The sequence below is a fragment of the Aquarana catesbeiana genome, linkage group LG01, assembly GCF_042186555.1.
Source record: "Aquarana catesbeiana isolate 2022-GZ linkage group LG01, ASM4218655v1, whole genome shotgun sequence".
NCBI lineage: Eukaryota > Metazoa > Chordata > Amphibia > Anura > Ranidae > Aquarana > Aquarana catesbeiana.
Window position 1 is genome coordinate 946,795,150 of NC_133324.1, and position 21,232 is coordinate 946,816,381.

The 21,232-nt window shown below is 50.1% G+C and overlaps 2 protein-coding genes across 2 annotated transcripts in view; both read left to right on the forward strand.

The window, feature by feature from the left end:
* The window catches only part of LOC141121389 (von Willebrand factor A domain-containing protein 5A-like), a gene marked incomplete in the record, with an annotated part of 791,688 nt that overhangs the window by 35,236 nt on the left and 735,220 nt on the right, over positions 1-21,232 (forward strand).
* LOC141128246 (von Willebrand factor A domain-containing protein 5A-like) overlaps positions 3,983-21,232 on the forward strand; it is a 192,922-nt gene continuing 175,672 nt past the window's right edge. Inside the window, exons 1-2 of the mRNA XM_073615442.1 lie at positions 3,983-4,050; positions 5,381-5,583. Of these exons, the coding sequence (XP_073471543.1) occupies positions 3,996-4,050; positions 5,381-5,583 (258 nt within the window). The 5' untranslated portion in view covers positions 3,983-3,995. The remainder of the gene's footprint in view (positions 4,051-5,380; positions 5,584-21,232) is intronic.

Genomic DNA, 21,232 nt, shown 5'->3' on the forward strand with positions numbered 1-21,232 from the left:
CGTCATTGTTTGACGGCGGCAGAATGGCTGCCCTGCACAAATCGCAGTAGCTGTATGACGGGCACTTTAAGGGCTAGATGCTATAACTTTTGTGCAAACCAATCAATATATGCTTATTGCGATTTTTTTTTTTTTTTTTTTTTTTACCAAAAATATGTAGAAGAATACATATTGGCCTAAACTGATGAAGAACTTTGTTTTTGTTTTTTTGTTTTTTAATTTGGGATATTTATTATAGCAAATAGTTAAAAATATTGCGTTTTTTTTTTCAAAATTGTCATTCTTCTTTTGTTTATAGCGCAAAAAAATTAAAACCGCAGAGGCGATCGAATAACACCAAAAGAAAGAACGAAAAAAGTGGATTGTGAGACTTTAAATGAGGCGTGGATATGTCTTTGGAATTGTCTAGGATACCTAAAATTAAATTGACTGTCACCGTCCCTGAGGGGAAATCTGTATAACCATAAAGAGTTGCTAATCAATCCAATACATTAAAATCAATTCATGAATAATAAATGTATAATGTATCATAATATATAATACATAGATCATGCAAAATGAAGCACAATAAAATATAGTAGTAATCATGTTGACATATATAATGTTTATAATGGATAGACATAATTGGTACAAGCAATCACAATTGTAAAGTTGAATGGATATACAGACAAGTGAACATAGTTATCCTAATAAATGTTGAAATAAAGTGCATTTGATAAAATTCATGGTTGAAACAAACTTGACTTGGCATCCCTGAGTATGGACTCTACGCGTTTCATGGCGTTTTAAGCCAATCATCAGAAGTGGGATGCATCAATATTGGCTAAAAAGGTGGAATGAATGAATAAATAGGTCAATTAAGTCTCAAATAGAAAATCATGCTTTCAAAAAGAGAGCAGGTTTTGGGAAAATCTATATACATTACGCCATTCCAGTGCCGGTTCCCGCATTGCATCTCTCCCGCAGGCAGCTCACACCGCCCTCTGCGAATCGCTGTGGGTGTCAATACAATGTTAATGACACCCCCAGATCAGTTCATAGATTGCAGTGCGGATTGTGGGTTTGGACAGGAATCGGATCGCATTGGGTGAGAACACCCACGTAATCCGATTCCAGCACAGGGGAAAAAAGGTTTCAGCGCCTTTTTTTGTGCGAATCCAACGGAAGTTCATCCATACAACTGTATGACTGAATTCGCATTGCACAGACATTGCAGGTGATCGGCACAGCAGTGTGGGTGCGAATCACATGCGATATCTGTCATGTGTGTGAACCCGGGCGGGAGGTGTATACAGTACAGAAGAGAGTGCACAGAGTATATGTGTGGTGGCATCTTTGTGGAGACCAGAATCTGTCCCCCACCCCGGGATTGGCCAGCTGCAGGTTTCCTGTCAGCCAATCCCAGAGCAGGAGCTGTGAAGCGGGAACTCCTGAGGTAACTGCTGTGAGGTGAGTGACATGGCCTCCTCAGATCTCTTCCTGTGATTGGTCAGCTGCAGGTTTCCTCACAGCCAATCCCAGGAAAAGAGCTGTGAATTGGTAAATCCTGTGAGGTGAGTGACACGGTCTCCTCAGACCTGTTCCTGTGATTGGTCAGCTGCAGGTGTGCACAGCCAATCACAGGAGAGGAGCTTTGAGTGGGGAACTTCTGAGGTAACTGCTGTGAGGTGAGTGACACGACCTCCTCAGATCTGTTTCTGTGATTGGCCAGCTGCAGGTTTCCTCTCAGCCAATCCCAGGAGAGGAGCTGTGAGTGTTTAAAGCGGAGCTCCGCAGAAATTTTTTTTTTTAAAAGTCAGCTACAAATACTGCAGCTGCTGACTTTTAAAACATGGACACTTACCTGTCCTGCGATGTCAGCACCCAAGGCCGAACCGTCTCTCGGTCCTCGGGTGCTGCCGCCTCCATCTTCGGTAAGGGAATCAGGAAGTGAAGGCTTGCGGCTTCACTTCCTGGTTCTCCACTGCGCAAGTCGTGCAGCGCAATACGGATGGTCCCTGCTGTCTCTGGGACCCGTGTGTTTCCCAGCAGACAGCGGGGGGGGGGGGGGGGGGACAGGAAGTGGCGTAAATAACCGCAGATTCTGTGGCTATCTATGCCGGAAGTGGGTACAGATACCTGTAATATACAGGTATCTGCTCCCCCCTCCCCCCTGAAAGGTGCCAACTGTGACACCGGAGGGGATGAGGAATCCGATGAGTGGAAGTTCCACTTTTGGGTGGAACTCCACTTTAACTTCTGAAGTAACTGCTGTGAGGTGATTGACACGACCTCCTAAGATCTGTTCCTGTGATTGGCCAGCTACAGGTTTCCTCTCAGCCAATCCCAGGAGAGGAGCTGTGAGTGGGGGAACTTCTGAGGTAACTGCTGTGAGGTGAGTGACATGGACTCTTCAGACCTGTTCCTGTGATTGGTCAGCTGCAGATGTGCACACGGCCAATCCCAGGAGGAAAGCTGTGAGTGGGAAACTTCTGAGGTAACTGCTGTGAGGTGAGTGACACAACCTCCTCAGATCTCTCTCAGTGATTGGCCAGCTGCAGGTTTCCTCACAGCCAATCCCAGGAGAGGAGCTGTGAGTGGGGGAACTTCTGAGGTAACTGCTGTGAGGTGAGTGACACGGTCTCCTCAGACCTGTTCCTGTGATTGGCCAGCTGCAGGTGTGCACAGCCAATCCCAGGAGAGGAGCTGTGAGTGGGAAACTTCTGAGGTAACTGCTGTGAGGTGAGTGACACAACCTCCTCAGATCTCTCTCAGTGATTGGCCAGCTGCAGGTTTCCTCACAGCCAATCCCAGGAGAGGAGCTGTGAAGCGGGAACTCATGAGGTAACTGCTGTGAAGTGAGTGACACGGACTCCTGAGATCTGTTACCATGGAAACCACTTAAAGGGTTAGTTCATCTTTACAAAAACAAATGACCTCTGTATTCCAGCTTGTCTAAGAAAGCAGCCACCCTCCTCCATTCATACTATAGTTTCTCCGCTCTATGAGTGGAGGAGGCGGACCTTTTCATTCATCCACTCATTCTTACATAGTCGAGCCTTGTATTACGAGCAGAATCTGTTCCAGGAGAATGCTTGTAATCCAAAGCACTCGCATATCAATGCGAGTTTCCCCATTGGAATCAATGGAAACTTAGATAATCTGTTCCAGTGGCACTGCTAGTGTATGCAGTACCACATGTGGCCAGAGGTTGGGGGGGGGGCGCCGGAGACATTCAGAAACACTCGGATCCGCTCGGATGCACTCGGGACGCTCGGAGACACTCGGGAATATTTCCGAGTGTTGCCGAGCGTCTCTGAGTTTCATCGGCGCCCCCACCACCTCTGGCCAAATGCAGTACTGCACACCCCAGAGGCTTGAATCCTGCTCAGTTTGCGAGACAATGCGTGCAAACCAAGTCAGGATTAAAAAAAAAAAAGAATATCTTGATTGCGAAATGCTCGTAAACTGCGTTACCTGCAAATCCGAGGTATTACTGTATGAAAAAGCCCCAACTGGAGGAGCAGCACGAGGGACCAATCAGGTGTACTGGATGTACAAATATTCTGATAGGAGGAGAGAGCAGAGCAACAGAGATGAGTTCAGTCTGCTTTTGTTCCCGGGGGGGGGCAGGTGACCGGGCTTTACGGTTTGCAGCAGGGTAGATAAAAATCAATGAACAATGAAATGAAAAATCTATGTACACTACTAACTGTATGATTGAATCGGTTGTATATGTTGACCTGGAGTTCAGTTTTAAAGAAGGCCTTGTGTGCCCGGTGGATAGAAAATATACACAGGAAGGAAGGAAGGCCAGGATGGCTTTACCGGACTTCCTGCCCACCCAGTGGAGGACATACAGTACATGAGCTGAATGCATGCGGGTTCTAAGAGTCAGCAATAGGTGGTGAAGGAGGGAAGAGGACTCTGAGGGTAGTCTGTATTCTGTACATACAGGCTGCAGCATTAAAATCTGACAATTATATATTTTATTTCCTTTCAGATAACTTGCAAAAATGCCGCCATTTCCTCCATGTTGTGGTCTCATCATCGTGGCTTCCCGCCAGCCAGGTGAGTGTACAAGCAAAGGCAGATTAAAGAATATCCACCCCCAGCTTGGACCAATGTAACTCAGTATTCAGATCAGATTCAAAGTATTCAGAACCCCTTAAATGTTTCACTCTTTGTTATATTGCAGCCATTTGCTAAAATCATTTAAGTTCTTTTTTTTCCCTCATTAATGTACACACAGCACCCCATATTGACAGAAAAACACAGAATTGTTGACATATGAGTGTCACAGCAAAGGGTCTGAATACTTAGGACCATGTGATATTTCAGTTTTTCTTTTTTAATAAATCTGCAAAAATGTCAACAATTCTGTGTTTTTCTGTCAATATGGGGTGCTGTGTGTACATTAATGAGGAAAAAAAATGAACTTAAATGATTTTAGCAATGGCTGCAATATAACAGAGTGAAAAATTTACGGGGGGCCTGAATACTTTCCGTCCCCACTATATATATATATATATATATAGAGATATATATATATATATATCTATATATCTCTATATATATAGAGATATATAGATATATATATATATATATATCTATATATCTCTATATATATATATAATCTGCTTACCTTTATTCGGCCCTTGGGGCACTCCCACTGATCCAAGATTCTATTCCTCCCACTGACCCCAACGCTGGGGCACTATTCCTCCCACTGACCCCCGCCAAAGATGCACTGTTTACTCCCACTGACTCCAGGAAAATTTCAACTCCCAAATGCCACAATCTGCCCCCCCCCTAAAATCTGAAGGACAGAAAACTGGCCCTTTGTTTAGAAAATTTGGATAGCTCTGATCTAGAAAGAAGCTGGATATTACTGTATTCCACCTAACGGCCCTTTCACACTGGGGCGGTTTGCAGGCGCTATTGCGCTAGTAATAGCGCCTGCAAACCGACTGAAAGTGCCGGTGCTTTGTCTCCGGTGTGAAAGCCCCGAGGGCTTTCACACTGGAGTGGTGCGCTAGCAGGACGGGAAAAAAAGTCCTGCTAGCAGCACCTTTGGAGCGGTGAAGGAGCGGAGTATATACCGCTCCTTCACCACTCCTGCCCATTGAAATCAATGGGACAGCGCGGCTATACCGCCGGCAAAGCGCCTCTGCAGAGGCGCTTTGCTGTGGTTTTTAACCCTTTCTCGACCACTAGCGGAGGGTAAAACTGCCCCGCTAGCGACCGCATACCGATGGTAAAGCGCCGCTTACAATAGCGGCGCTTTACCGCCGACGCCGCCCCCACCCCAGTGTGAAAGGGCCCTAAGTGTTCACCAATTTATACCTCAAGTTACAAGACAGCAGATTTAATTGTGTGATTCTCCTGTGTGTGTGTCCAGTCCCTCTGCAGGGGATCTGGGTTGACGTCCAGGTGAAAGGCTTTGTGGCGGACGTATCGGCAACTCTCAAATATAAGAACAAGGAGGAGAAGGCGGTGGAAGCGGTCTTTGTCTTCCCCATGGATGAAGACTCCGCCGTCTACAGCTTTGAGGCCACAATAGAGGGGAAGACGATTGTAGCCGACCTCCAGGAGAAGAAGCAGGTAATGAGGATTACAAGACAAACACATCAAAACACATTAAAACGTCATGAAAATACACTCTTTGTCTTTATTAGATTGCTTTGTGATTATACGGCCTATAGTGCAACGATTAGTCCACCCTTTGCCTTTTCTTGACTGAGACCTTGTAGATTCCCTGTTGATCTCTGGCCAAGGCTGTAAACGGCCCACAAGGAACTCTGCCATTTGTTCCTAGGGAGTGCTTCCTAACTGTGTGGGGGATGGTTGTACTGTGGGAAGGCAGAGATCCGTGTTCCTGCTTAGCAGAAATACAAGATCACATCCTTCCCTTGTCACAGAATGGCGGTCTGCCTTGTTTACATAGACGTTCTGCCTGTCTCCTGAACGATCGGTGGGTCTGACCCTCTAAATAGCTTCCGCCGTGTCCAAACACAGCGGGAGCAGATCGCCAAGTGCCAGATCACGTATCTAGAACGTGATCTGGTGCAGAGAGGCTGTCCTGCCGCAGTATATCTGCCTGGGGTGGTCGGGAAGAGGTTCATTTTGACTTGGATAAAAAAACAAGGCCCCCTGTACATTCTGGAGCTAGCAGCAAACAGATTCTACAGGAACTCCTGGGATCGATATGAAGATTAATGCTAGCCGTATGAGTCATTTTTTTTCTTTTCCCATTCAAACAGTGAGAGAGTCACGGAGCTAAGGGGAACACTAGGCGTAGGGACGGCATGACAGTGCTGGACAGCACAGTTGCCGTTTTAAGAATTAGGAAGATTGCCCCTTTTAGAGAAGGGGAGGGGTTAGGCCAGGAAGAGCAGGAGATGTGTGTGAGGGGGAAGTGATGTCATTCGGAGAGCGGTGAAGGACGAGAGCCTCACCTCTCTTCACTTTCCCGGGCTTTAGTTTAAATATGGCGGCGATGGAGGGATTTATGGACCAGATGAGAGCGGCGGTGGCCGCGAACGGCGCGGACTGGCTTATTCAGCAGCTCAGTATGTTAGCAGGCGGCGGAACGGCGGTGAGCGGGGGGGGGGCGGCAGCACCTCGTGCGCGGCGGTCACGGCCGCCGGAGAGATATAGCCCTGAGTCAGGGCTGGGAACGTCACGATCGGAGCAGCGGAGGGCACCGGAGGGAGAGACTCTGGCACCCACAAGGCAGGGTCAGCAAAAGGAGGGCAGAGGAGAGGTGACTCGGCGCAAGGGCGGTGTGACTGGGGGAAGGGGGCCAAGCAATACACGCGGCTCTTCCCCCCCGGCACGGCGGAGATGCATAGAACAGCCAGAGGGGTCTGCAGGAGAAGGGCGGAGAGGTCGGGACACTCCAGAAGCTACCGCAACCAGTGATGCAGCTGCGCAGACATCTGCAACGGCCAGTAATCCTCGGCGAGGCGGGAGAGGGGCAGCCGGAGTCATCAGAGCCAGTGGGGGAGGAGGTACTGTACGGTCAACGCGCACCCCAAAAGACGGCAGGCGTAGGAGTCCATCACCAGGGGCGTCCAACGGGTCTGGCGGCACTCCGGAGAGAGGTGGACGTGCGCAGCACCGCAGGCCCTCGGCAACCACTGCGACTGCAGTTGGGGTGCAGCAAGAGGTCAACAGAATGGATCACAGCGACGATCGGTCGGAAGGGGAGCTGTCCGGGTCTGACGGAGGCGACGATCAAGGACGGCAGGCAACGGTGGTTCCAGGAGTGGCGGCTGTTGGGCCCAGTCCAGGGCAGCCCGGTGAGTGCACTTCTTCTTCTAATCCTGTTACTATGTTACTGCATAACTTGTTGGGGCAAAAGGAGCAGAGGAGTAGTTTGAGGTCGGGGGGTTTTGACAGGTCAGGGGGGGCTGAGACTGGTCCTGCCATACCGCCTGCGGTGGTGCCGCAGTTGAGAAATGAAGGTTTACAGGAGTTGTTAACAGGTCTTAAGGAGCTAGTGGCAAGGGTGGAATCGGGGTCAGGTAGCTGTCCGGCAAAAGCATGGACATCAGAGATGACTCCTCCGCAGAAGGAGGTCGCCCCACCAATTGCGGGCGAGGTACAGATTGAGGTTGCAGCGGTGGGGGTGTCCCCAAGTACGTCAGGAGTGGTTGCGACTTCGGGGGATCCGGTGAAGACAACGGAAAAAACTGCAGATTCAGTTAGACTGGCAGATGCGGCGAGGAGCGAGGTTTATGTCTGCTTTGAAGGCCCATTGGGGGCTCATTTGAAAGCAGAGGTAAAAGAAAAAATATGGAAGGGCGATTACGTTGAAATTTTCACGTTGCTGCCTTTAGAAAAATTTAATCTGGATAGATTAAAACCGGTCGAAGGAAAAAAGGAGGACGAGGAGAAGCGAAGGTATCGCTTAATTCCGCGTACATTTTCCAACTGGTTACAGGCGTTTGCCATTCTGGCGAGTGTGGTTGGGGAGAAGGCGCCGGAGAATTGTTCAGCGCTGTTCGTATACCTGGAGGCTATTAGTGAAGCCCACAGGACATACGGGGGCTTGGCGTGGCTACGCTATGATGAACAATTTCGTCAGAGGATGGCTGTTAGACCGAATCTACGCTGGGATCATAAGGACATCAGCTTGTGGATGAGGTTGATGACGGCGGCGAGGGCCCCTAGTCAGTTTTTTCAGGCAGGGGTCGGAGGTTCAGCAACTCCGGGACAACCGACCGAGAAGAGATGGGGTTATTGCTGGCAATTCAATGAGGGAACATGCAGATTTGGATCCAACTGTCGCTTCAAGCACTTGTGCTCCGGCTGCGCGGGATCACACGCATTGGCCAAATGTTTCAAAAAAGGAAAAGGTCGTGCCGGAGATACTGCGGGTAAGAGGGAAGACTCCGGTTCAAGTGGAAAGGATGCTGCCTTTCCTCAATAGATACCCGGATCGGGCAGCGGCCGCCACTTTAGAGGCAGGGTTTAAGAATGGTTTTGTTATTCCTTGTTCTCTGGCTGTGGTGCCGCCTGAGGCCAAGAATCTTCGGTCGGCCTTGATGCATTCCAGGGTGGTTACTGACAAATTGGAAAAGGAGGTTTCATTGGGACGCATGGCGGGCCCTTTTGAAGAGGTACCACTATCGGGGTTGGTGATCTCTCCTTTGGGGGTGGTACCCAAAAGGGAGCCGAACAAGTTCAGACTCATACACCACCTCTCTTTTCCAAAGGGAGGGTCGGTGAATGATGCAATTGCGCCGGAAGATTGTGCGGTCACGTACACATCTTTTGACGCCGCTGTAGCATGGGTTAAAAAATATGGGCAGGGGTCATTAATGGCCAAGTCAGATATCGAATCGGCTTTTCGGCTCTTGCCAGTACATCCCGACAGTTTTAGATGGTTAGGCTGTAAATGGGAAGGGGCCTACTATGTAGACCGGTGTCTTCCAATGGGCTGCTCTATATCCTGTGCTCTTTTTGAGACATTCAGCTCGTTCTTAGAATGGGCCGTTCGGGATGTAGCAGGTATCAATTCAGTCATCCATTACTTGGATGACTTCTTATGCGTTGGTCCTGCGGGTTCTAACCTTTGTGCAGTGCTTTTGGGGACATTGCAATACCTGGCGGGAAGATTCGGGGTGCCGTTAGCCCCGGAAAAGACAGAGGGTCCAACAGCGATTATCACATTTCTCGGAATTGAGATAGATTCGTTGAGGATGGAATGCAGGATTCCGATGGACAAATTGTTGAAATTGAAAGAGGAAGTTCGCGGGACTATTGGAGTTAGGAAATTGCAGCTTCGCCAACTCCAATCACTGCTAGGTAAGTTAAATTTTGCCTGCCGAATTATACCTATGGGCCGTATATTTTGCAGGCGGCTTGCTGCCGCCACTGCAGGTGTCCGAGCACCTACACATTTCGTGAGTCTTACGAGTGAAAATAGAGAGGACTTGCGCGTGTGGCAGGTATTCCTGGAGTCCTTTAATGGAAGGGCTCTTTGGATGTCTGGGCCCATCAGCAACTGTGATTTGGAACTCTTCACGGATGCGGCGGGTTCGACGGGGTTTGGTGCCTTTTTTAAGGGGCAATGGTGCGCAGCCAGGTGGCCTGTGGCATGGCAGGAGGCGGGGTTCTTAAAGAACCTGGTACTTTTGGAGTTGTTCCCCATTGTTGTTGCCATGGAATTGTGGGGTGAGGCATTCAAGAACTTGAAGATCCGATTCAATTGTGACAATCTGGGGGTGGTGCAAGTGGTTAATCGGCTGACCGCGGCATCTGTGCCGGTGGTCAGGCTTTTGCGCCATCTCGTACTTCGCTGCTTACAAGTAAATGCTTTCATATATGCTGTGCATCTCCCGGGGACCGAGAACACTTTGGCTGATGCTTTGTCTCGTTTTCAGTGGGACAGGTTCCGGAAGTTGGCACCGGAGGCAGATCAGCAGGGGGTTGCCTGTCCCGGCTGGATATGGAACATTGCCTTGGAACAGCAGCAAAATGGATTCAACAATCTGTGAGTACGGCTACATGGAATGCCTACTCTAAGGTATGGAAGGATTGGTTCGCCTTTTTGACTGACTTGGGCATGGGATCGGATGATCCGGATGTGGACAAGGCGGTTTTGTTTTTTATCGTTAGGGATTTTGAAAAAGGTATCTCAGCGGCGGCCATCAATCGGGAATTGGCGGGTTTGGCCTTCCTGTTTAAATGGCAGGGGCATCGTGACCATACTAAGGAATTTTGGTTACGACAGGCAGTCAAGGGATATAAGAAGGCGCACAAGCAGAGGGATGGGAGGCGCCCTGTCTCATTCGAAATGCTGAAGCAATTGATGCTGTGCTTGGAAAAGGTCTGTAGTTCACATTACGAATGTGTGCTATTCAAAGCATCGTTCGCGCTTGCCTTCTTTGGGGCGCTGAGGGTAAGTGAGCTGGTTAGCCCTTCAAAGGCAGCTCCAGGAGGGCTCATGCAGAGTGAAGTTGAACTATGGGTGGATAGGGTTCGTATAAGGATTAGTAGATCGAAGACGGATCAAACAGGGAGGGGTAGGCATTTGGACCTTGGGAAGATTGCGGAGAGTAGCATATGCCCAGTTAGGGTGGTGGGAGCCTTTATGGAGGTTAGACCAGCTTCCACGGGCCCTTTTTTGATTCACGAGGACGGTTCGTGTCTGTCCAAATACCAGTTTGTAGCAGTTTTTAAAAAATGCGTGGTTATGGTGGGGTGTGATCCTTTACGGTTTTCTTCACATTCATTTAGGATTGGGGCGGCCACAGAGGCTGCCAGGGCAGGTCTGAGTCAGGAGGTAATTAGACGTCTGGGCAGATGGGACTCGGATAGATTTAAGTTATATATCCGCCCTCACATGGTTCAAATGTAATGTATGGGTTTTGTGATATGCATGTATATGAGTTGAGTATTGTGTGTTTATTTGGTTTTGCATTGTTCCTTTCGTTAACAGGTCAAGCAGTGGGTCTTGTATGGATACTCGGGCACTCTTATGTGTTCTGGGGGGCCAAGAGAGCTGACGTTCGGCCGAATGGCAGGCAGCTAAGGATTCCTAGACAAGAGGCGCTTATCCGGTGGATTGGGGTCCCGGGGATGCAATGGAATAGGGTGTTGGGGGAAGTGTATAGATTCTCTCGCTTGGATAGGCCCCCCGATGTCTTGTTATTGCATGTGGGTGGTAACGATATGGGAGCTAGATCAATGAGGGACCTCATTAGAGACATTAAGTGCGATTTCTTAAGGCTACGGGCAGCTTATCCTAAGACGGTTTTAGTGTGGTCCGATATGGTTGGGAGGTTGTCCTGGCGTTGGGCTTGGTCTGATAAAAAAGTTGACAGGGCCAGGATTAAAGTTAATAAAGAGGTGAGCAGGTTCTTTATCAAAAATGGCGGGTTAGCCGTTCGTCATAGGGAGTTAGAGGTGGACACCTGGCGGTATCTCCGCAGTGATGGTGTGCATCTGAATGAGGTAGGGACCGACTTATGGTCGTTAGGTTTACAGGAAGGGATACAGAGAGGTCTGAGTGTGTGGAGGTGCGCGCAAGGGTAAGGGGTTACCCCTTTCGTGCGGTGGCAGTTTTTGGTTTCCTTTAATAGGAAAAAGTTATGTTACAAGTGGTAACATGTGTTACCCATCCAGGGGATGGGGGGTTGTTTGATGGTACCCATCCATATGATGGGGGGTTTTGCTGTTACCCATACATGGAAGGATGGGGATTGAAGTGGTACCTTCAGGCCTTAAGGGTTAACCTGGAGGAGTTTAGAAGGTTAGGTCACTGGGGTAGGTCGTGATCATGCCTCCGAGTCAGGGGTTTCCGACTGGTAGGTTTAAAATAAAGAATTTCCCCCAGTGACCAGGGTTATAGTTGTTGTTCTTACAGTAAATTTACCCTCAGAAGTTATTTAAGAAAGTTATAGTTATTTATATATTTATGTTATTTTATAAGTTTTTAATAAATAGGCCGGAAGGCCATTTTTACTCCAAGAACTAGTCTGAGTCATCTATGATGTTTTTGGAGGGAGGGTATGTATAGAAAAAGGTTAGTAGTTTAAGTAGCTGGGCTTAAGTCCTACAATGTCAAGAGAGTCACGGAGCTAAGGGGAACACTAGGCGTAGGGACGGCATGACAGTGCTGGACAGCACAGTTGCCGTTTTAAGAATTAGGAAGATTGCCCCTTTTAGAGAAGGGGAGGGGTTAGGCCAGGAAGAGCAGGAGATGTGTGTGAGGGGGAAGTGATGTCATTCGCAGAGCGGTGAAGGACGAGAGTCCCACCCACCCTCCCGAGTATGGGCAGTTTTTGGTTTCCTTTAATAGGAAAAAGTTATGTTACAAGTGGTAACATGTGTTACCCATCCAGGGGATGGGGGGTTGTTTGATGGTACCCATCCATATGATGGGGGGTTTTGCTGTTACCCATACATGGAAGGATGGGGATTGAAGTGGTACCTTCAGGCCTTAAGGGTTAACCTGGAGGAGTTTAGAAGGTTAGGTCACTGGGGTAGGTCGTGATCATGCCTCCGAGTCAGGGGTTTCCGACTGGTAGGTTTAAAATAAAGAATTTCCCCCAGTGACCAGGGTTATAGTTGTTGTTCTTACAGTAAATTTACCCTCAGAAGTTATTTAAGAAAGTTATAGTTATTTATATATTTATGTTATTTTATAAGTTTTTAATAAATAGGCCGGAAGGCCATTTTTACTCCAAGAACTAGTCTGAGTCATCTATGATGTTTTTGGAGGGAGGGTATGTATAGAAAAAGGTTAGTAGTTTAAGTAGCTGGGCTTAAGTCCTACAATGTCATGTTGAACAAAAGAAAATGACTCATTTCCCACGTCCACACACTTGTATGTTGATAGGGAGGATCCCTCCCACTGAGCTATTGTATTCTGACAGCAGGGAGACTTCCCCGATCAATTCTATTGATGAACCACTTGCCGCCCACACACCATCAAATGACGGAGGGACGGTGCGGCTCTCGTTCTGGGAGGACGTCATATGATGGCGCCCCAGAGCGGCCACTATCGCACTCCCGGCACGACCCCGATCTCTGTAAAGAGCTGTGTGATAACCATGTGATCGACTGTGTCCAATCACAGCCAGTCACATACGGAAGTGCCATGAATCGGCTCTCCTCCCCTCACACTGACAGAGTGTGTGGCGAGGAGTGCCGGTCCACGGCATATCTTCGCAGGGGAGACCTGGACAGGTAATCAGGGCACTGATCATCAGTGCCCTGATTAGAGGAAAGCCCCAGCAGTGCCCCCCACCAGTGCCTCTCATCAGTGCTGCCTATCCATGCCGCCTATCAGTGCCCAACAGTGCCACCTATCAGTGCTCATCAGTGCCACCTGTCGGTGCCCATCAGTGTGGCATATTAGTGCCTCCTCATCAGTGCCACCTAATCAGTGCCCATCATTGCAGCCTCATCAGCGCACATCAGTGGAGAAAAGTTACTTATTTACAAAATTTACTGACAGAAACCAAGAAAACCTTTTTTTTCAACATTTTCAGTCTTTTTTCCTTTTCTTTTTTTTGTAAACAATAAAAATTCCATCAGTGATTAAATACCACCAAAAGAAAGTTCTATTTGTGTAAAGCAGAAGATAATAAAAATTCATATGGGTACAATTTTTTTAGCGGTGAAAGCTAAAAAAATGGCCTGGGCAGGAAAAAGGTGAAAGTGCCTGGTATTGAGGTCTTTAAGAGAAAAATTTCCAACCACCTGGTTGTGCACAAGTCGATCAATAGATGTACAGCCTGCCCATACATGAATCAAAATTCAATCCCTGCTCAAACAACCGAATTTAAATCCATGTATGACCGGCTTAACACACACATGTACAGGCACAAGGTGCCTCTATGTCATTACTGTTGCTACCTTAGGCACATTTTATTCCAGATTACGTAAACTTTAAAGTATAACTCATGGGTGCTCAACCCGTGGCTCTCCAGCTGTTGCAAAAAAAAGTCCCATCATGCCTCTGCCTGTGGGAGTCATGCTTGTACCTGTCAACCTTGCAATGCCTCATGGGACTTGTAGTTCGGCAACAGCTGGAGGGCCACAGGTTGCGCACCCATGGTATAACTAAAGGCAAAAGGAACTTTTTTTTTTTTTTTTTTTAGTTTTGGGCAGAGTGAAGAGGGATTAGAGCCCTTGTCAATTTTTATTGCTGTCTGTGCCCCCGTTAAGGCGATTCACTCTCTCTATTTGTCATGTTTACCATTATCATTGAAAATGAAAGTAAAAAGAAAACCCCAAATTTTGGGTTGTCCCCAGAAAAATAATAGATGGGAAATCTTCCATCTTCCACTAGTTCTGGTGACCTGGGGGTACCCAAGAAATTCCTGTAATTTGCAGGGATTTCCTCTCACTTCCTGTTTAGCTATGGGACATGAAGTGAAGGGAAATCTCCACAATGGGACAGAGATGATGGGGAAAAAATATCTGACAGCGGTTATAACCCTCCAAAATGACAAAAAAAAAGTTTTGCCCATAGTTCTACTTTAACTCTTTGTAATAAATGTAACTTTGGGGTTGATTTACTAAAGGCAAATCCACTGTGCACTACAAGCGCACTTGGAAGTGCAGTCGCTGTAGATCTGAGGGGAACATGCAAGGAAAATAGCATTTTTGCTTGCACATGATTGTGCAAGCAAAGGAACAGAATCTGTGTTTTGTTAAAAAAAAAATGCTTTAAAGAATGCATGTAACCAACCACCACACCATGTCTCTTTACTAATACTACAAGTAGACTTTAATCTTTTGGTTTTATTTTTGTTTCTACTCAGTAATGGCCCGGAGCAGAAGTGGAACTGGGAGGAGGGCCAGCATGACTGGGGTGGGCAGTGAGGCTGAGTGAAGAATGAGGGTAGAGAGAGAAAAGAGGCAGTTACCTAGGATTGGTGGGCCTGGAGTTGGGGGTGTTACCAAGGAAGCTGTGGGGCAGTGGCAACTGGGCAGTGGTCAGTTGGAGCACGGGTCAGGCAGAAGAAGGAAGTTTTTTCCTTTGCTCGGCACCTAAGAGACAAATTTTAACATGGGGGATCTCGAGGCCTTGTTGTCCCAGCTACGGGAGGAGGCAGCGGCCAGAGGTACTGACTGGCAACAGGCTACAGTCTCCAGTTTGATTCAGTCCAGTAGCCAGGGATCCTCTGGCTCATCCGCATGCCCCCCTCCTCAGACTCGCCCACGTGCTAGGAGGTCCAGGCCTCCTGAGCTTTTTAGCCCAGAGGCGACGAGAAGCATCCGTGACCGTTATGGGAGCCCTTTACAGGACCCTTCGGCGGCACCGGCCAAGCGGACGCCTGCTTCGCCCAGCGTGGTGGCCGGTAGGAATCCCCGCCCACGGCGGACCCAGGGTGGGGGCGATGCTGCTAGGCCTGCACTCACCCCCCCTCTACTGATCGTGGAGCCTCCTCCACGGGTCCCATGCCTGTTCCGAGGGCAGCTCGGCGGGGGAGAGAAGAATCGGCGGGTGCCGGCCTGATGCCTGGAGCGGCCGGGGCCTCTATTCCGGAGAGACGGGGGCGGAGTGGATCGTCAGCGGTAACATGTCGGCATGCTGGGGACACTGCGGTGGAGCGGTCCAGGTCGGCGGCTAGGCGGGCTTCCCCAGCCTGGCCCAGAGCTCAGCGTGGAGGCCACGTGGAGCGGGATGTTTATCCCGGCACGGCGCGCAGGGATGACATCACTGCAGGGCGCCCGACGGTTCCAGGAATGTCAGATGTGCGGCCTACTCATGCGGTCAGAAGGGAGGCTGGGAGTTCGGATGGCAGCATGTCAGAAGGGGAGATCGCCGAATCGGAGGAGGGAGAGATCCAGGAGGCGGCGCATGGAGCGGAGCTTGTGGCTGGATGTCCTGTGGGGCAGCGACAGCCAGGTATGAACTTGTCTTCTGTCTTGTCTTTGTCTTCTCCTGTCTTTAGCCTTGGGGGCTCAGGGAGTGTCATAGGGGGTGCAGGGGGGTTCAGAAGGATGGAGCAGGTAGTTCAGGTAAAGGTACAGGTTCCCCTGCCCTGGGTTTAGCAGTGGCGCAAGACATGGGGGTGGTGCACACCTTGTTGGCTGGCTTGCGGGAGGTGTTGGCGCGCTGCGAAGCTGGTGCACGGCCGGTGGCGGACGCCTCCCCGGTGGTGGCATGGGCGGCAGCCCGTACTTCCACAGCTCAGGGTACTGCGTTGGGGGTGCCAGGCCAGGTCATGACAGCCGGGGAGGCTGGTATGGTGGTAGGCCCGGCAAATGGTGGGTCAGGTGCGAGCAATCCTGTAGTTCCGCCGCCGTCGGTGGCGGTGACAGCCAGCACATCGGCGGCGGTAGCGGATACCGTTGTGGCTGGAAAAAGTACAGTGGGGGCAGACGGGGTGCGTTTGGCGGATGCCGCCAAATGCGAAGTATATGTATGTTTTGAGGGTCCTTTGGGTGCTCATTTAAAGCCAGAGGTGAAGGAGCGCATCTGGAAGGGGGAATATGTTGAAATTTTCTCTTTGTTGCCCTTGGAGAATTTTAACTTGGACAAAGTTAAGCCGGACGAGAGCAAGAAAGAAGAGGAGGAAAAGTGGCGCTATCGTTTGATTCCTCGCACGTTTGCAAACTGGTTGCAGGCGTTTGCGATTTTGGCGGGCGTTATTGGGGAGAAGGCCCCGGAGAACTGCTCGGCTCTTTTTTGCTACCTTGATTTCATTGGGGAGGTGCAACGGGTGTATGGGGGCAATGCGTGGTTGCGTTACGATGAGCAGTTCCGTCAGCGGAAGGCAGTCCGCCCTTCTTTGCAGTGGGACCATAAGGACATTAGCCTCTGGATGAAGCTGATGTCCTCTCCCAGGAGTTTGTTGCCCCCCTTTCAGGGCAGGGCCGGGGGTTCGGCCTCTGCTGGGCAACCGGCCGGAAATCGCGCGGGTTTCTGCTGGCAATTTAATGCCAGTAATTGCAAATTCGGGGCAAAATGTCGTTTCCGCCATGAGTGTTCCACCTGTGGGGGTTTTCATCCCCAGTCTCGGTGTTTTAAACAAGGACATGGAAAAGGGGGTGATTCTGGAAAAAGGGATGACGCCGGTGAGGGTAAGAAGGATGGCCCCGTTTCTAAGGCGCTATCCTAATCGGGAAGCAGCCGAGTTGTTGGAATTGGGTTTTACTGAGGGTTTCAGGTTACACTGTCATTTATTGGCAGTCCCGCCTCTAGCTGACAATTTGAGGTCGGCTAGGGAGCATCCGGAGGTCGTTACTGAAAAATTGTTCAAAGAAATTTTGTTGGGTCGTATGGCTGGCCCGTTTGAGTTGCCGCCGGTACCCAATCTGGTTGTATCCCCATTGGGTGTTGTCCCCAAAAAGGAGCCGAACAAGTTTCGGCTCATTCATCATTTGTCTCATCCGCGAGGGGGATCCGTTAACGATTCCATTGATCCGGACCCCCGTACGGTGTTGTACACGTCGTTTGATACGGCGGTGGCTTGGGTCCAGCGGTATGGTCGGGGAGCGCTGTTGGCTAAGATGGACATCGAGGCTGCTTTTCGCCTCTTGCCGGTCCATCCGGATAGCTGCCATCTTTTGGGCTGTCGGTGGCAGGGTAAGTTTTTGTTGATAGATGCTTACCCATGGGGTGTGCTATTTCCTGTTCCTTGTTTGAGCAGTTTAGTTCTTTTCTCGAATGGGTGGTGCGGGATGTTTCGGGCTTGTCATCCGTCATTCACTACCTGGATGATTTTTTGTGTATAGGGCCTGCGGAGAGTTTGGTTTGTGCATCTCTGTTGGCCACAGTTCAACAAGTTTTCGAAGTGTTTGGGGTTCCGTTGGCCACCGACAAAACTGAAGGTCCGGCCACGGAACTTCGTTTCTTGGGTATCATCATAGATACCATGGCTATGGAGTGCCGCTTACCTCTGGATAAACTTGAGGATTTGAAGGAGGAGGTTGCGGGGGCCTTACGGGGCAAGAAGATTCAACTTCGGGCCCTGCAATCTCTCTTGGGCAAGTTAAATTTTGCCTGCCGCATTATGCCTATGGGGCGCGTTTTTTGCAGGCGATTGGCGGCTGCCACGGCTGGTGTTAGGGCACCGCATCATTACATCAGATTGGTGCAGGATCATAGGGAAGATTTGAAGGTGTGGGACTCCTTTTTAACTTCCTATAATGGCTGATCTTTGTGGCAGGGACGGGTGGTTTCGAATCTTGATTTGGAACTTTTCACCAACGCAGCAGGTTCCGGTGGTTTTGGGGCTTTCTTCCAGGGTCGTTGGAGCGCGGGAGAGTGGCCAGCGGAATGGCAGGAGACTGGTTTGGTGCGCAATCTAGCGGAGTTGGAATTGTTTCCCATCGTGCTTGCTGTTGAGCTCTGGGGGGAGGTTTTCAGGAATCGCACGTGTACGTTTTCACTGTGATAACCTTGGGGTGGTTCAGGCCATTAATAACAACAGTGCTTCTTCTCCTCCAGTTGTGCGCTTACTGCGGCATCTGGTTCTTACTTGTTTGTGTATTAATTGTTTTGTGTCTGCTGTACATGTTCCTGGAATTGATAATTCAGTGGCTGATGCGTTGTCTCGTTTCCAGTGGGACAGATTTCGTCAATTGGCACCGGAAGCGGAGCTACGTGGGATTCCTTGCCCCGAGAGGTTATGGAGCATCGTATTGCCACTGCCCAGTTGTTGATTTGCAAGTCGGTCTCTGCGGCTACTTGGACAGCGTACACCAAGGTTTGGCAGGAATGGAAAGACTTGTTACAGGAAGTTGGGGAATGCTCTCCAGCAGAGCGTGGTGTTAATTTGTTGCTTTATTTTATTGGTAGGAATTTTGAGGCCTCGTATATGTCGCGGAAGTTAGCTAGACTGGCTTTTATGTTTCAGTTGACAGGACAACGGGATGTGACCAAGGCATTTATGGTTCGGCATGCTATGTGGGGATACCGCGTTGGCCGGGCGGCTGCTGATAAGAGACGTCCTGGGTGTCGTGGTAGGTCTGTTGGGTAAGGTTTGTGTGTCCGGGTATGAGAGGGTGTTGTTCCGGGCCGTTTTTGTATTGGCCTTCTTTGGGGCTTTTCAGGTGGGCAAACTGGTTAGTCGGAACAAAAAAGGTGAAGGGGCCTTGAACTTCAGGACGTGTGGGTACAGGGTGATACTTTGGGTGTTTTCCTGCGGCAATCCAAGACGGATCAGTTGTGTAAGGGTGCCCGGGTTGAGTTGAGGTCGGTTCCTCGCTCTCCAATTTGTCCAGTTGCGGCTGTGGGGGATTTTTGTCAAATTCGGCCTCAAGGTCCTGGGGTTTTCTTTAAGCATCAAGATGGGACGGCTTTGTCCCGCTTTCATTTTCCGGCCGTGTTTAAAATATGTTTGGTTGCAGCAGGTTTAAGGGCGGAGAATTATTCTTCCCACTCTTTCCGCATTGGAGCTGCAACGGAGGCAGTCCGCTGGGGATTAGATGAGAGGCCGGTAAAAAGTATTGGACGCTGGGAGTCTGCTAGATTCCGAACGTATATCCGCCCTCATTTATTGTAAGTCTTCGGGGGGGGGTGTGTTTCTTGTGGCTCCTCTCTCTCTCTTATTTCCTCACATATTCATGTTGTTCGTGTCTTGTAGGCCATTGTTTTTTGGTTAGGGGGTTATGTGTGTTTTTCCCTCCTTTTTTTTTTTCTTTCAGATTCAGAAGCCTGCCTGATATGGATCCTGGGACACTCCTATGTGTATTGGGGTGCCAGGAGGGCGGATGTCCAACAGGGGGGCAGGTTCCTGGGTTTGTCTGAGGAGGAGGGCATTGTGTGTTGGCTTGGGATTCCGGGCATGCTTTGGTCTAGAGTGGTGCCTGAAATGCATAAGTACGCCCGTTTGGATCGCCCCCCTGATGTGGTTGTACTACATGTAGGGGGTAATGATCTTGGTTTGCGTTGCGCACGGGAGCTTATTCGGGACATTAAGTTTGATCTGTTGCGATTACAATCTTTTTTCCCAGACACCATTTTTGTCTGGTCGGATATTGTGGCTAGAACTGCTTGGCGCCTGGCTCATTCTGTCGCTGGTATTAAACAGAGCAAGGGTCAAGGTAAATAAAGCGGTAGCCAAGTTTTTCGTACGCAATGGGGGTTTGGCTGTACGTCATCGGGATCTGGAGGATGAAACGTGGGGTTTTTTTTGCGCTCGGATGGGGTTCACCTAAATGCCATCGGTATTGACCTGTGGCAGCTGGGTTTGCAGGATGGCGTACAGCGGGCTGTTCGAGTCTGGAGGGCGACACGTACGTAAGGTGTCACGTTCGTGTGCTTTGGCGGTAGGTCTATGGGGTCTTTGAAGGCAGTGCTTAAAAAATAAGGGAGGTTTAGGGGGGATTGGGCCCATCCAGAGGGATGGGTGTCCCTTCCATTAAGAACAATACTATGGGGAACGGCGAGGTGAATGGACGCACTGCAGAGGAGCTCCGTCTAGCCCTCTGCAATCTACTGCCATCCGGCATCCATAAACGTCAAAAACTGCCCCAAAACCTACCTAATAGCCACTGGGCACTAGGGGAGCCTTTTACTGAGGACATTGGAGCAGATTAGCGGGTGGATTACTTTGTTTTCAGGCCGCGGCCGGCCTCACTTCACAGACGCCGGCCGCCATCTTGAGGCCTACGAGACACACAGAATCCCCGGTCTCGAGTGCCGCGATCGGCGGCGCGGAGGGCGATCGGCGGCCCTGGGGCCGGGAGTGCTGTATCCGGAGCGGACCGGACTGTGAGGGGGACACCAGACAGGGCAGAGCAAACAGGCCCTGGATGCACTGCAGGGGAGCTCCGCTTGGCCCTCTACAATCTACTGCCATCCGGCCTCCACAGACATCAAGAGCTGCCCCAAAGCCTACCTGGTGGCCACTGGGCACTGGAGGAGTCCTTTACTGGGAGTATTTGAGCAGATTGGCTGACGGATTGCCTTGTTTTCGGGCCGCGGCCGGCCTCACTCCACAGACGCCGGCCGCCATCTTGCGGCCTACGAGACACACAGAATCCCCGGTCTCGAGTGCCGCGGTCGGCGGCGCGGAGGGCGATCGGCGGCCCTGGGACTGGGAGCACTGTATCCGGAGCGGAGGGGACACCAGACAAGGCAGAGAAAACAGGCCCTGGATGCTTGCGGCAGGCCCGAGGCCTGTGAGGCCCCCAACATCACCGCATCTCAGCGCCACGACCGGAGGTAAGGGGGTCATATAATTCACCTTCACTTATAGTGGCCACCCCCTGGGCATATCTGACAAGTTTATAGCCAGCTCAGACCCATCGCTGACCCCAGTAACACTAGAGA